The 12,348-nt window shown below is 37.1% G+C and overlaps 1 protein-coding gene across 4 annotated transcripts in view; it reads right to left on the bottom strand.

Annotated features, from left to right (window-relative positions):
* HELZ (helicase with zinc finger) overlaps positions 1-12,348 on the bottom strand; it is a 98,275-nt gene that overhangs the window by 23,181 nt on the left and 62,746 nt on the right. For all 4 annotated transcript variants that reach the window (XM_080389068.1, XM_080389069.1, XM_080389070.1 and 1 more), the window contains 6 exons: positions 12,121-12,299; positions 10,434-10,552; positions 8,492-8,637; positions 5,793-5,940; positions 2,698-2,881; positions 1,516-1,744 (listed from right to left, as the gene is read on the bottom strand). In XM_080389068.1, coding sequence (XP_080245194.1) covers positions 1,516-1,744; positions 2,698-2,881; positions 5,793-5,940; positions 8,492-8,637; positions 10,434-10,552; positions 12,121-12,299 — 1,005 coding nt within the window. The remainder of the gene's footprint in view (positions 1-1,515; positions 1,745-2,697; positions 2,882-5,792; positions 5,941-8,491; positions 8,638-10,433; positions 10,553-12,120; positions 12,300-12,348) is intronic.

Below are 12,348 nucleotides of genomic sequence, written 5' to 3'. Positions count from 1 at the left end.
TGGATCAAGTGCTCGGGAGGCACAGAGCTCCTTCTCATCAGTTACATAAACCAGATTGTGTCTAAAAAGAAAACCAGGCAGGTAATGGGAAAAGTAAAATAAAACCACAGCCGTTACTTCTCTTTTAATAAGAAGTTATTAGCGGTTTAGAGCCAATCACTGTGTTAATGTATGGATGCTCGTGACGTCCCCAGCAGGTATGTGGTTGAATTCAGGTCACATTTCATATCAAAAGTTTGGTTTCCATTTGGGTTTTCAATCCTAATCTTTGAAAACCGCATCCATTTTCAATACAGTAGATGAATACTGCTCAGGAAAGTAGAACACAACATAGATAAAACAACTAACACATATTTTTAGCTTTATTTTAATAATGTAGTCAGTGCAGCATTTCCTCTCTTCGAGAAATAAGCCTCAGGGTTTATCTCTGATCATCCCAAAATTTCAGCTCTTCCATCAAAGAAGAAACCTTTGAAGACCAACAACTTGGTATCCTTAACATCAGTGTTTACATCTCTTAGCATTTTTCACATTTCTTCATTTAGGTCTATAAAAAGTAAATTCACTCAAATCTTAATGAGTTTTTTCCTAATATCATGAAGACACATAAAAACACAAATAATGGTTTTCAAGTCTTCTACTCTCATACAACTGCCATAATATTCAACTTCACAATACTACATTACGTCACAATTTTTAATTCCAAATTATATATTACTTTTATTTATAGATAAAATAATAAAATTATAACAGGCATATTAACAAAACCACTAGAAAATAAAATGAAGCTTCTTCAATTGTTACTGTCAAGTAAAAACTAGAGCAACTATAAATACATTAAAAGACAGTTTATCAACGACCAGGTGGTGGATATCTCACACTTTTTCTCTGTAGGCTGTTTTATGTGGTGACTCTGGATAAGAAGGTAAAACCAGAACAAACCAAACCCAAAAAAGCAACAAAAAAAGCCAGACTTGTCCACCCACAGAGGATACTAAAACGCTCTGCCTCTCGTCTGGAGTGGTTTTCTTCACTATCATTGAAAACAAAATGTCCCCTCTCTTCCCTGTGAGCAAGACTTACTAATCGGGGGACAGGGTGGCCCTTGCACAACTGCATGCTTCCAGCTCCACGGTGACCTGGCAGATGGCATCGCAGGAGCCACCGCGGCGTACGACAACGCTCCTCAGTCTGCGTGGGGCTACACCTGCCTGCTCGGCCCGAGGGGTGAGCTTCAGCAGCACGCGTTGGGCAAGCTGAAATCACGCCTGCAGATTCAAGCCTCTGCAAGAGCTGGGAACACAACTAACGCTTTGCCATCTTCGTGGTATTTGTATGGATATACACATGAAGAATTTTAATTTCATTATACAGTTATTTTAAGGGTTTAAATATGCTGTGTCTTATTTGGCACCTGAAAGAAAATCCATCTTTTTTATTAAATCCATCAGTCACAGATAAACACATTTTCTATCATCCTTAGCCTTGATTAACTACGAAACATATATGAAGTACCTGCATCTTCCAATGGAACATAAAGCGATAGGATCTCCCACCACAGCCACCAAGGACTGTGCTCTTGTAATGGCAGTGTTCAGCAGTTTGTAATTAGACAGAAACCCATAATCCAAGTCTTCTGTTGAATCCTCCAGTAACTGCTCTTTCCTTTTAATTGGTGTTTGCTTATGTTTGCATGTGTGCCGTGTTCGTACTGTGCTGAGAAACAAAACTCTGAACTGTTTTCCTAAAAGGAAACAAAAAACAAAGGTCTGAGATAATTGTAGCTATTTCTGCTGGTAACACCATCAGACCACTGCACTTGCCAGCCAGATTTCACACCTAGATATTCTGAAGAAGCTACCCTTCACATGAATAGCTTTATGCAAGAATAATAAGATTTAAAAATTTTAAAAGATGCACTATAAATAGCACATTCTATTACAAGAATATTTTCTCTTTAAAAAACTTATTTTTCATCTTGATATTAATCACTCCAGAACTTTCTGGAATGCTAGCTATCTTTACAATGTTGCCAGTCAGCCGATAACAGATCTTGGATGGATTTATTTATTCTACCTTAAAAAAAAAAAAAAAAAGTTCTGGACATTCTTGTTTCATATTTCAAAATTTCCCAAATATACAAGTACCTACCATGATAGAACACACCACTCACTGTCACTCAGCTACTTTATTATCTTCCTTTGTTTATTACTGACTAAAACTGCAACCTAGCAACAGGCTACACCTACACAAAATTCTTGTTATCAATGTGATTCCAGGATCACATACCTAAATTCATGGATTCCTTTTTACAGTCTATTCCACAAATGCAAAAATCAGTAAAACATTTCGAGGCAAAAGCCTTGTTACATTTTTACTTGGAACTCATCATAAAAATCCAGCAGTTTTCACATTTTCAATTTTTCATTAAATCAATTCATTTTTTTAGGTAAGCTTGAACTTAATTTTGAAAAAAGATAAATAAATAAAGTTTATTGCTTTGGTATCCAATGTTGGAGTAACATATAATCAGCATACTTGCCAATTTGATTTTGATACCTCGTTTTTTATGGACTACATCACAGCTCTCCTTTTGTTCCAATCGTTTTAAGATTATTTTAGTAAGTCTTACTTAATTTCACCAGTCACACTTTTCACTTCCTTAGCATATCTTTGAGACATGTAACTCTTACTTACCCTGAACGTTTAGTACTCTCTCTACACTGACATCAGACAGTCTTTTTTTCCGAAGTTCAGCCCGAATTCTGAACACTTGATCAGCATAAGGTGTTACGACACCTATACTGCCATCATCCAATTTGCCCCAGGCAACAGGCCATTTTCTTCTTAATTCTTCAACACGCTCTACTACCTCAAACACCTTAAAAGAAAGTCAGAATTCTTAAAAGTATGCTCCACCGAAGATCATTCTTTGATAAGCGAATTTGACTTTTAAAGCTCTAAAACGTTTACGTGACAGAGTATTACATAGTTTTACTGAAGAAGCAATAATACTCTTGCATTTCATAGTGATACTCTAAAATATCATGTATTAAAACAATGTATTTACTATACAGCACCTTTTTTCAACCTTAATATAAAACTTTGCTCACAAAAATGTCACCTTTCAAGTACAAGCAGGGAAATTATATCAATAACCTTAATTTTCATGCTTATGCTCTTATGAAAATGTCAAGCGCAGTAGGACATTTCTTACCATAGTTTATTTAATTTCCGAAGTAAATATACTGCCTAAATAGGATTATTTTATTTTTATTCTGGATTTTATATATGTCATATTAGAATTTGATGACTCCAGAGCAGAATCACTTCCATTCCAAAGGATACCATCAGGAGTTTCAGATTATCCATCAACTGCTAGCTCATCTCTATAAAATACTATTAAGCGTGCCACCTGAGAGGACTAATGAGTAATAAAACCCAAAAACCTCCTCCTGTGAGGAGACAGGCTCAAAGTTACCTCCTGCCAAAAAAGCACCAGGCATAGCAGCTTCTGTTTCAACACACCGAACAGATACCGCGCTACAGAAGGTATTTCTGAATAAATTCAGAAAAGGTTTGTAGTTCCCCCTTTTTTTTTACATTTGCATTCACCATGTCATTCAGAAACTGTCAATATGTCATTTAATAAATATTTATCCAGCTATATAAAGCATGATAATTGATGAACGCAGTTTTCCTACAGCATCACAATGCAAGCTCAGCCTCTTCATGGAACCCAGGCAGATAGTCTTTCCGACAAGAACCTCAAGCATTCCTAACTTTCTTCTCTTCCCTGCTCACCCAGTTATCTTTGGCTGCAGAAAGGGGGTGTTAAAAATAAATGGAATGCTTCCAACTTTTATAGTATCTCTTTTTTGAATCGGTAAGCGGGAATTCTAGGGATTTTTATGGACATTTCAGGAACATGAGGAGGGATACGAATCACAATGGGTATGTACAATACTATAAAGCATAGTAGTTCCTAACTGCTAAGAGTCTGTTGGTTTATGTTGACTTCTTAGCATCTAAGATCTACTTACATGACAGACATTCTCATTTAAGTGTATATTTTTAAAAAATGTATCTGAACTGGAACAGTGTATTGAAAAGCTCAAGAATTTAAAAAAAATCAGGAGGAAGCAAATAAATAAAAAATCTATTAATCCTTAAAAAGTCACAGTTTCTTTTTTATAGTTTCACATTTTCAGAAAGTATGGAAAACAGGTGGCTGTTTCTGAGCAAATCCTGAATATAACATTTTGCAACATAAATTCTTGTATTTAAAAGCTAGTTCTACTGACAAAGGATACTGGAAAAAACTTTGCTGTCTATGAAAACCAAAGCACAAAAAAAGATCTTTTGCAGGTATTTCGGCAAGCTTCTCTGAAAGCATATAGCTGCTGGATATGTATTTAGAATTAACACCATATAGGAAAATTTTAGAATTAAAGCCAAAAATGGAAAGTGTATTTTCCAGATTAATACTTAATACAGGCACCAATGAACCATAAGATGCCCCAATGCTAAAGTCCATTAAGGGTCAAAAGCAAAAATCTCTCTCATCATCTGAATTTCAGTTTTTCATGTTGGTATTTAAGCAGCTGTTGTCCTTCATTTCTGCCTGTAGCTACTAATGACTCACAGTTTTCAGACAGTTACTTGGCCACTGAAGATATTTTTAGGTTTATACAACTTTTTTTTAAATGGCAAAGCAATTCAAGTAGATTAATGAAAGTAGTCAGGTGCCTTCAGTTTTTTTTCAGTCATGTGTCCAGGAGTCATTGGATCTGCTAACTTAAGTAGATCTTTTAATATATCAAAGAATGCATAACGAGTGCAGCACAACAACAAAAAGGTTAAAAACTGTGCACCAGATGAACTGCACAATGATCAACAAGGGGAAACAGGCAGCTCTGCAGTGCTTCATAATAAATACTGCTGGTTAACTGCATCCTAACTTCAGTTAAAATTCCTCTAAGTTTATTAAAAAATAATGACTGCTATGCCTTTGTTTTTCTTTAAATGTCAAGGATATTTCTTAAGACATCTTTTCGGTGGGGGCGGGCGGAAGGGAGCTGGGTCAACCCTCCCCTAACTCAAGGTGACTGGAAAAAGGCATCTTCTGCTATAAAAAGTTATTACCAAGCTGGGATAGGGGGGTGCGTCTGGTGTGGACAGGGGCGTCGGGGGGGGGGTGTGCATGTGTTTTTGTTTGGTTTGGGCTGGGGGGGAGGGTTTAACTCAAGGGAAGGAATGAGAATGAAAGTAATTTTTGAAGAACACAAATAAACCTCTGTGAAACAAACATATTGAGAACAAGCTTAAGCTGTCACCTACAAAAAAAAAAATATCTCATCTGCACATGATCAGTTAGACACTGATCCTAAACATATTACAGCAAATATGAAATGTTACTCCAGAGGACTGAGTGGGAACATTTCTACAACAGTCAAAGAAATCTAAGTTTTACTTCAAATTGCAGTTACTCTCAGTTGCTAAGATACAACTAAGACATCAGAATGTCACAGAAACCATCAGAAAGACAACCTGAAGAACGAGCCCAAGAGAACTATATGCAGCATATAATTTGCAAAGAAAAAAATAAAATAAATTAGTGGAAATGTTTACTACAATTGCAATATTCACTCCTTCATGTTCAGCAAAGTCCATGTTCCCCTCCCTAGTAGAGGACAGGTTACATCTTCCACCTACACTGAGCAGAAACCAATAAATTTGGGGGGAGTGGAGCTTTAAGAAAACCATCAAGAATAAAGCCAAAGAAGAGTTACCTCTGCATTATTGTAAAAAGCTGTACTATTTTTTTCTTGCACATCTTCTCCACGTGCTGTGAAGAAAGTCAAAGGGTAGAAATCTTTGTGTGCTGGCTGCTTTCCACTTGCCATCAATTTACCTTCATAGAAAAGTTCGGATGTATAACTGTAACAAGGCAAAACAGAATAAAATGTGGAGTCTACATATGAGTTCACTGATAAAATATGCAAATCTCACTGATAAAATATTCAATCACAAAATACTTCATAAGGAACATCGAACCACTGATTACTACTCGGCATGTTCAAGTGATTTCTCTGAACTGCTATTTCCATACTGCAGACGAGCAGAAGGCATTAAAATATGTTTTTTCAACACTTTGTCTACAAAGGCAGTATTTTCTTCTAATCTAAAGCTCAAAGTTACTAACATTCTCACTAATGTTTCACTCAGAAGTTCTGGCGACTTGAAGCTGGGCATAAGGAACACTTGCTGTCTGGCACTGGTTATTCCTCAGGCTGGCTGGACAACGAGCCTGCTTACGTCATGTAAGAGCCATTGAACTTGGAAGATAAATTTACTAAAGATTTCGTGCCTGCTGAGCACAAGACAGGCCAAGCGTTCAGCTTTCAAGCCAGCTTTTCCTCTGTGACTTCTGCTCCAGCCCAATCTGTGTTGCCAGTCATCAGAAACACGACGAGAACATGCTTCCTCTGCTGGCAGCAGGCATTACAGAAGCTGGTTTGAAATGAAAAAGAAATGAGGCAAGAACTACTTTCACGGGGAAAAGCAGGAGGGAAGAAGACAAACTGAATCGAACGAGACAAAAAACCAGCAAGCAGAGACTGCAGGTTACTATTGGTAGTACTGTAAGTACTGTATACTATTTGCATGCACAATAGCGCTAAACCAATGTACTGGTTTTCATTAGTTAGTGAATTCTGGTATAATCTAACTTTTGAATGCTTAGCCTCTGACCTTAATGTTCTCCAGGTCCAACTCTGTGAATGCAGTAACACGAATACAGCCTGACATGAAGGTGACAAAAGCGGGAGACCGTGCAGGCATGCGCCCACCTAGTTCTTCCCGGCTTACAACTATTGTAGCTCAAGATGTAAATAACTGGTCGTGGAGAAGCTAAAGAAATCAGTCTGCTACCAAATCACCATCAAACTGCAGCCCACTATTGACCAGAACCGGCTTACGCTCAACAATCCTGAAGAATACACATCTTTTCTGTGGACTGAGTTGCAGCACTCCACAGCTGCCAATGAGCAAAACAAACGATTTCTTCCGCAAATTAATTCTTAGTACTGAGTTCTCATTGAACAATAAAACACCCTTTCTACAAGGACTGTTTTTTCCAATCACCACTCCGAAGTCAGGCTAAACTAATGGCTTGTTCTTTCCTTCATTTCTTGTGGTCTCTACTTCAGTTAGGTAGGTATGCTCAATGAGCCCACCACGAACCACCCTCCTAACCTTACTTCTGTCTTAAATGCCGGGGTCCCATTTGTCAGGGGAAATTCCACATTATTAAAAAAAAAAAAAAAAAGTAGACTTGAGACAATCTCCTAAATGGACCACCATCAGAGTATTTCGCAGGTTCCACTTCACACAGCAACACTTTCTAGTGCAATTGGGCACACTGGACTTTCACTAGACAGATGAGTAGCCCCAGCCGTATTTATGCAATTCCTGTCTCAGTGCTCAACACAGTGGGTCCTTCTAGGAATGTACTGTCTGAACTCCAACTGCTGAAGTGAATTTTCATGATTTTTCTGAGTCAAACTTCATGGAAGTGATCTCTAACCAAAAGCTGAAACGATCTCTTGCTACTGAGATTCCCTCTCATTTCAAACTTACAATTTCAAGAAACGTGTAAGAAATTTAGCATCACTCAGTCTATAATTACAAGGTCTGTAAAATGAAGACAGATCAAGCTGTATAACAAAATATGTTACATTCTCACTTCTGATTCCCCAGAGCGCTTAAATACTTCTGCTATTGCTTTGAACACAGTGATAACCTAATTAGTATGACGGGATACCAACATAACATTCCTCAGTACATATCTGAGCTAGAATTTAAACTTTAGCATTTTTCCCCATGATTGCACTGATTCTTTCCAGCACTGCTCATGGATGAGTTCATTACACTAGCAGCCATTAGTTTATCATACCATAAAAATGCAAACCTACTGATTAATGTGTCTTACAAGAAGTAATAAAAGAAGACAACAGAACAGAAACATGCCCAAAACTTGACCTATTTTTTATCTGTTCGTAGCTGTACATCCACACATTCCTTACATTGCACATAGCTTACTATTCCAAGATAATCCACCCTAGTAATTCTAAAACTCTGAAACAGTTTAAACAAACACAGACCCTATATAATGTACTGGATAATGGTTAAAAAGGGAAAGTTAGCTCTTCTTTGGCTTACTGTGCCAATCTTGCAGCCAAAGCATCCCCACCTGATGGAGAGGTCTGTCATACGCCTAACTGAACCCCTGGCATCTGTTTTAGGACACTGAATTTCAACTTAGTAACAAAGAATTACTGTACTAATTAACTTTGGAAACAACTACGATTTCATTACAGAAACACACAGCGCTTCTCTCTTCATTCAGCTGTGCTTGGCTGAAGAGTCGTTTTTGTTCACTCACACCAGTCAAAGCAGCACATGATACAGTGAAAAAGTTCACACCTACTTGATGATAGCTTCATGGGAGCGATAGTTCTCACACAGCAAGATCCTGCATGGAAATTCTGCGGGGTAGTGCTCATAGAGCCGATCAAGCAATGAAACATGAAGGTTTCTTTCCCTGGCAAATTCACTGTAGACAAAAGGACTGAGCTGTAATAGACACACACATACAAAGAAAATGTAACTAAATATGTGGACTTGGAATGTCATGCTCCCAACATACGTATTTTGCATCACAACAAAAATGAAACCTTACTTTTACTGTACATTCATAGCTGGAAGAATATACCATGGCTATTCCACAGAAATGCCCATTTCTACTGCAAAAGTGGCAAGAGACCAGCATGCTCTTAAAGGAATAATAAAACATTCAGTAACTATGTATGGAGGAGAGAAGAACCCTTATACCTGAGTTTTTCTTTGTGGCTTGCCAAGATGAATAACTCAAAGCAGAGAGCTGTTTAACAAAAAAAAAAAAAACAAAAACACCACCAAAAAACTACAACCAAAAACCACTCCCAAACCTGTGTTTTGAATGACATTACACCACTACTCTGACAATCACTTTACAGTTACTACCAAAAGTAGTACAAATCAGAAAATACAGGAATTTGTAACACAATTCAAAAAAGTTAAATAGAAAGTAATTTGAAAAACTGAAACCCAAGTGACCTAGTTACTGTTACATTAAAATACTAGTGGGCTTGCTTAACAACAACGCCGTCATCTACTACAGCAGGAAAAACAGAGCCCAAGAGGATGAAAAAAGATTTTTAAAATAAAATTTTTAAATGTAGAAATTAAGCCAACCTCTTTTGTCATTCCGAATTTGATTCGGATTCTAAGTTCTATTTTCAATTCAGATAAATACGAACTTTAGAAAAGTCAATACTTGATACCTCATAGAACAGCTTCTGTAAGAACCTGAGCTACAGAACAGCTCTTTACTTGTGTAGCCCGAGCCAAGACTCCAGCCACCCTGCTGGGCTGATGAGATCTAGCCCGAATTTAGAATTTAGGAGCCTCCCATCTCCTAAAAAGCGCTTTTGAGTTCTGTATTTAAAAAGCACCATCTCAGTCCTTGGGATTACTATTATCCTGAGTTGAAGTGATCCAGCAGTATTAAATCATAGGTGGCCGCACTACGTTTAGTACTATACCAAAGCAAACATCCGCTCTAGTGCTATTGTGAAATGTCAAGAGAATTAAAGGCAAATCTGTAAAAACAAATAACATCTGGCCTAAATCAACAAAGCAAGTAAAGTTGACGTGTCCAAGCATGATTTCTCGTGCCTACAAGGCTGTAAAGTTACATGCATAACCAGCACTTGAAACTCTTCTAAACTCTTTAAACCAAGCAATTGCTAGACACGTCACAGTAACATAAAGGTACTGGTTAGTTTCAGTTTCCTATTTCTGACTTGTTCAAATCCTTACCAGATTATGTAGCTTCTAATAAAAATAGAAAAGTTGTCTAAATCATCATACACATTCTCTGTATTCTTCAATTCTTTCAAAAAGCAACAAGGAACACCAGTCATAAAAAGTAGAAGAAACTCCTACCCTGATACTCCATATCTTATGCATGTAACATCCCTTAAATTTTCCTTGGCTTCCCCCTCTATTATACGACCAGTAGAATTTATGCGTGTCCCTCATCAAAATGAAATTTTATTTGCATATAGTTCAGTGGTTGAGCAGGCCCAAGTCTGTTCTATCGCAGATTTCCTATGACACTTGGACAACTCATGTGCTTTTTGCCTCAGTTCCCTTACTTAAGATGGGGACAACAGCATATTCTCGCTTAGCAGAAATACTACGAGTCTACATTAGATATTATGAGGTATTCATATACCACAGAAATTTGGAGCAGGTAAATAACTGAAATACATAAATACAAATATTATATATACACACTTTACATGCAAAACCTATATAGCTCTTACTTGCATATGGTCTCCAGCCAAGACAATTCTTGTGTTTTTATTAGCTAATGCTAGAGGCATAATAGTTTCACACTCCATAGCTTGCGCAGCTTCATCTAACAGAATGTGTGTAAAAAACCCTGTGAAACAGAGAGATCAGCAAATAAATGAAACTTGAAATATGATAAAATAAAAAGTGATAACAATACAAGAATTTGTACTGAAAGTTCTGTATTCTGGTAGCAACCAAAACCAGAAAAAATTCAGTATGGCTTACACAAATTAATTTCTAGCAACCACTAGAAACCACACAAACAATTTTCAAACCCAAATGGCCAACAGTGGTGAACTCACTGCTAGTGACATCAGCAGTAGCCCACAGATCTGCCTCCTGCTGATACATGTCAAGTTAAACTTATCTGAGCTTTCCTTATACCAAGAGGAACTGTCTCTTGGCAAACCTGCCTCAGGAGGTTTCTCAAACCTGGAAATCTTTCCATCACCATGAGGCTTGAAGAGCTTTGGACAACAACAACAAAAAGGACTTCCTCATTACATCAGTCTTATTAACTATTTTATATACTATATTTCCCATTAAAATTGCACACATACCTGAGCACTTTGCTGGTTATGGGCTTTAAGGAATGTTGGGGAGAAAAAAAGGGACAGAAGTTGAAGGAAAATTTACATTCAATCTCATGATAATATTGGACCAAAACGTTTGGCGGGTGGGTGGGAATCTATGCACTGGATAACATGCACTTGAAAAAACCCTGGGCCACAGCAGACTTACATGTTATGAAATGTAAATTCAGGACAGGTATAGAAGAGAAGTGGCTTTATACATTGATAGATATATATATATTAAGGTTTAGCACCAACTATTAGAGGACTTTGTGTACCATCCAATTAAGATTACATACATAAAAATATAGCAATTTTCTTTGGAAAAGATTACTTTCATACAGCTGCACACACATTACTATGGCATGACTGTACACAGCTCACAGCCAAACAAAGCAGTTACTTCCATCTAAAGACCTGGAAATATTTACCATAAATTCCATATTAGCTTTCTCTATTGCAACAAATGCCTAAATGTAGCCATAAAAAACCTAACCGTAACATCTTCTGCAAGGAAATTCCACGTTCTCCAAAAAGCAAATGGATTTCATTTAGAGATCAAGAAAACAATAAACCCTAAGCAGCCTCTGCCTCAAAAAAATCAGTCTAATGTATTTCAGTTTAGAAAACAACTCTAGAAGTATCCCATTAACATACCATGGGGCTTGCATGTGTGGGAGTTGTTTGCAAAGCTACACAATTCACAAAACAAGAAAAAAGCTCTTTGTGTGTATTTATGCTTACATGCTCCACTGAGTATGATCTTAATGAGCATAATATGCAAAGTCAGAATCTCAAACGGAATTTTCCCTCTTGGATCTCAGAAACACCAGATCATAGTACTGCTTCTTGATTTAATTATTTTTTTTAAAATAAAGAAGAAACAGAATAAGCAAAAGGTTAACTTGAATGCCAGCAGATTACAGCTCTGTAATAAACATCTATTCATTAAAAAAAAGACAATCATTTCAAGATGATCATTGCTATATTCTTCAACAGTTCAAAGAACTGGGTAAGGAACTGATACTGGTAAGAAGAAGGTAATCCTCAAGCACAGACACTTCTTGTTTAGAAATTATCTTACCTGGTTCAAGATCCAGTTGACATAGATACTGTGATGTATTTAAAGTAACAACTACTACGCGTTGCTTAAGAATGTCTTCTTTCTGGGGCATCTGAAAGGTGGAATGCGTGCTTGAAATCAAACAGTACTGATGCACAACTGGGTGGACAGTCTTTACCCAGCGATTTCTGAAATATACCCTAGAAAAGAAAAAGGGAGCTTATTTTCTATACAGTTGGAACGCGCTTA

This window comes from Falco punctatus, assembly GCF_963210335.1.
Source record: "Falco punctatus genome assembly, chromosome: 1".
In the NCBI taxonomy this organism is placed as follows: Eukaryota; Metazoa; Chordata; class Aves; order Falconiformes; family Falconidae; genus Falco; species Falco punctatus.
Note: the sequence above shows the minus strand (reverse complement) of the source record. Positions and strands in the feature narration are given on the sequence as shown.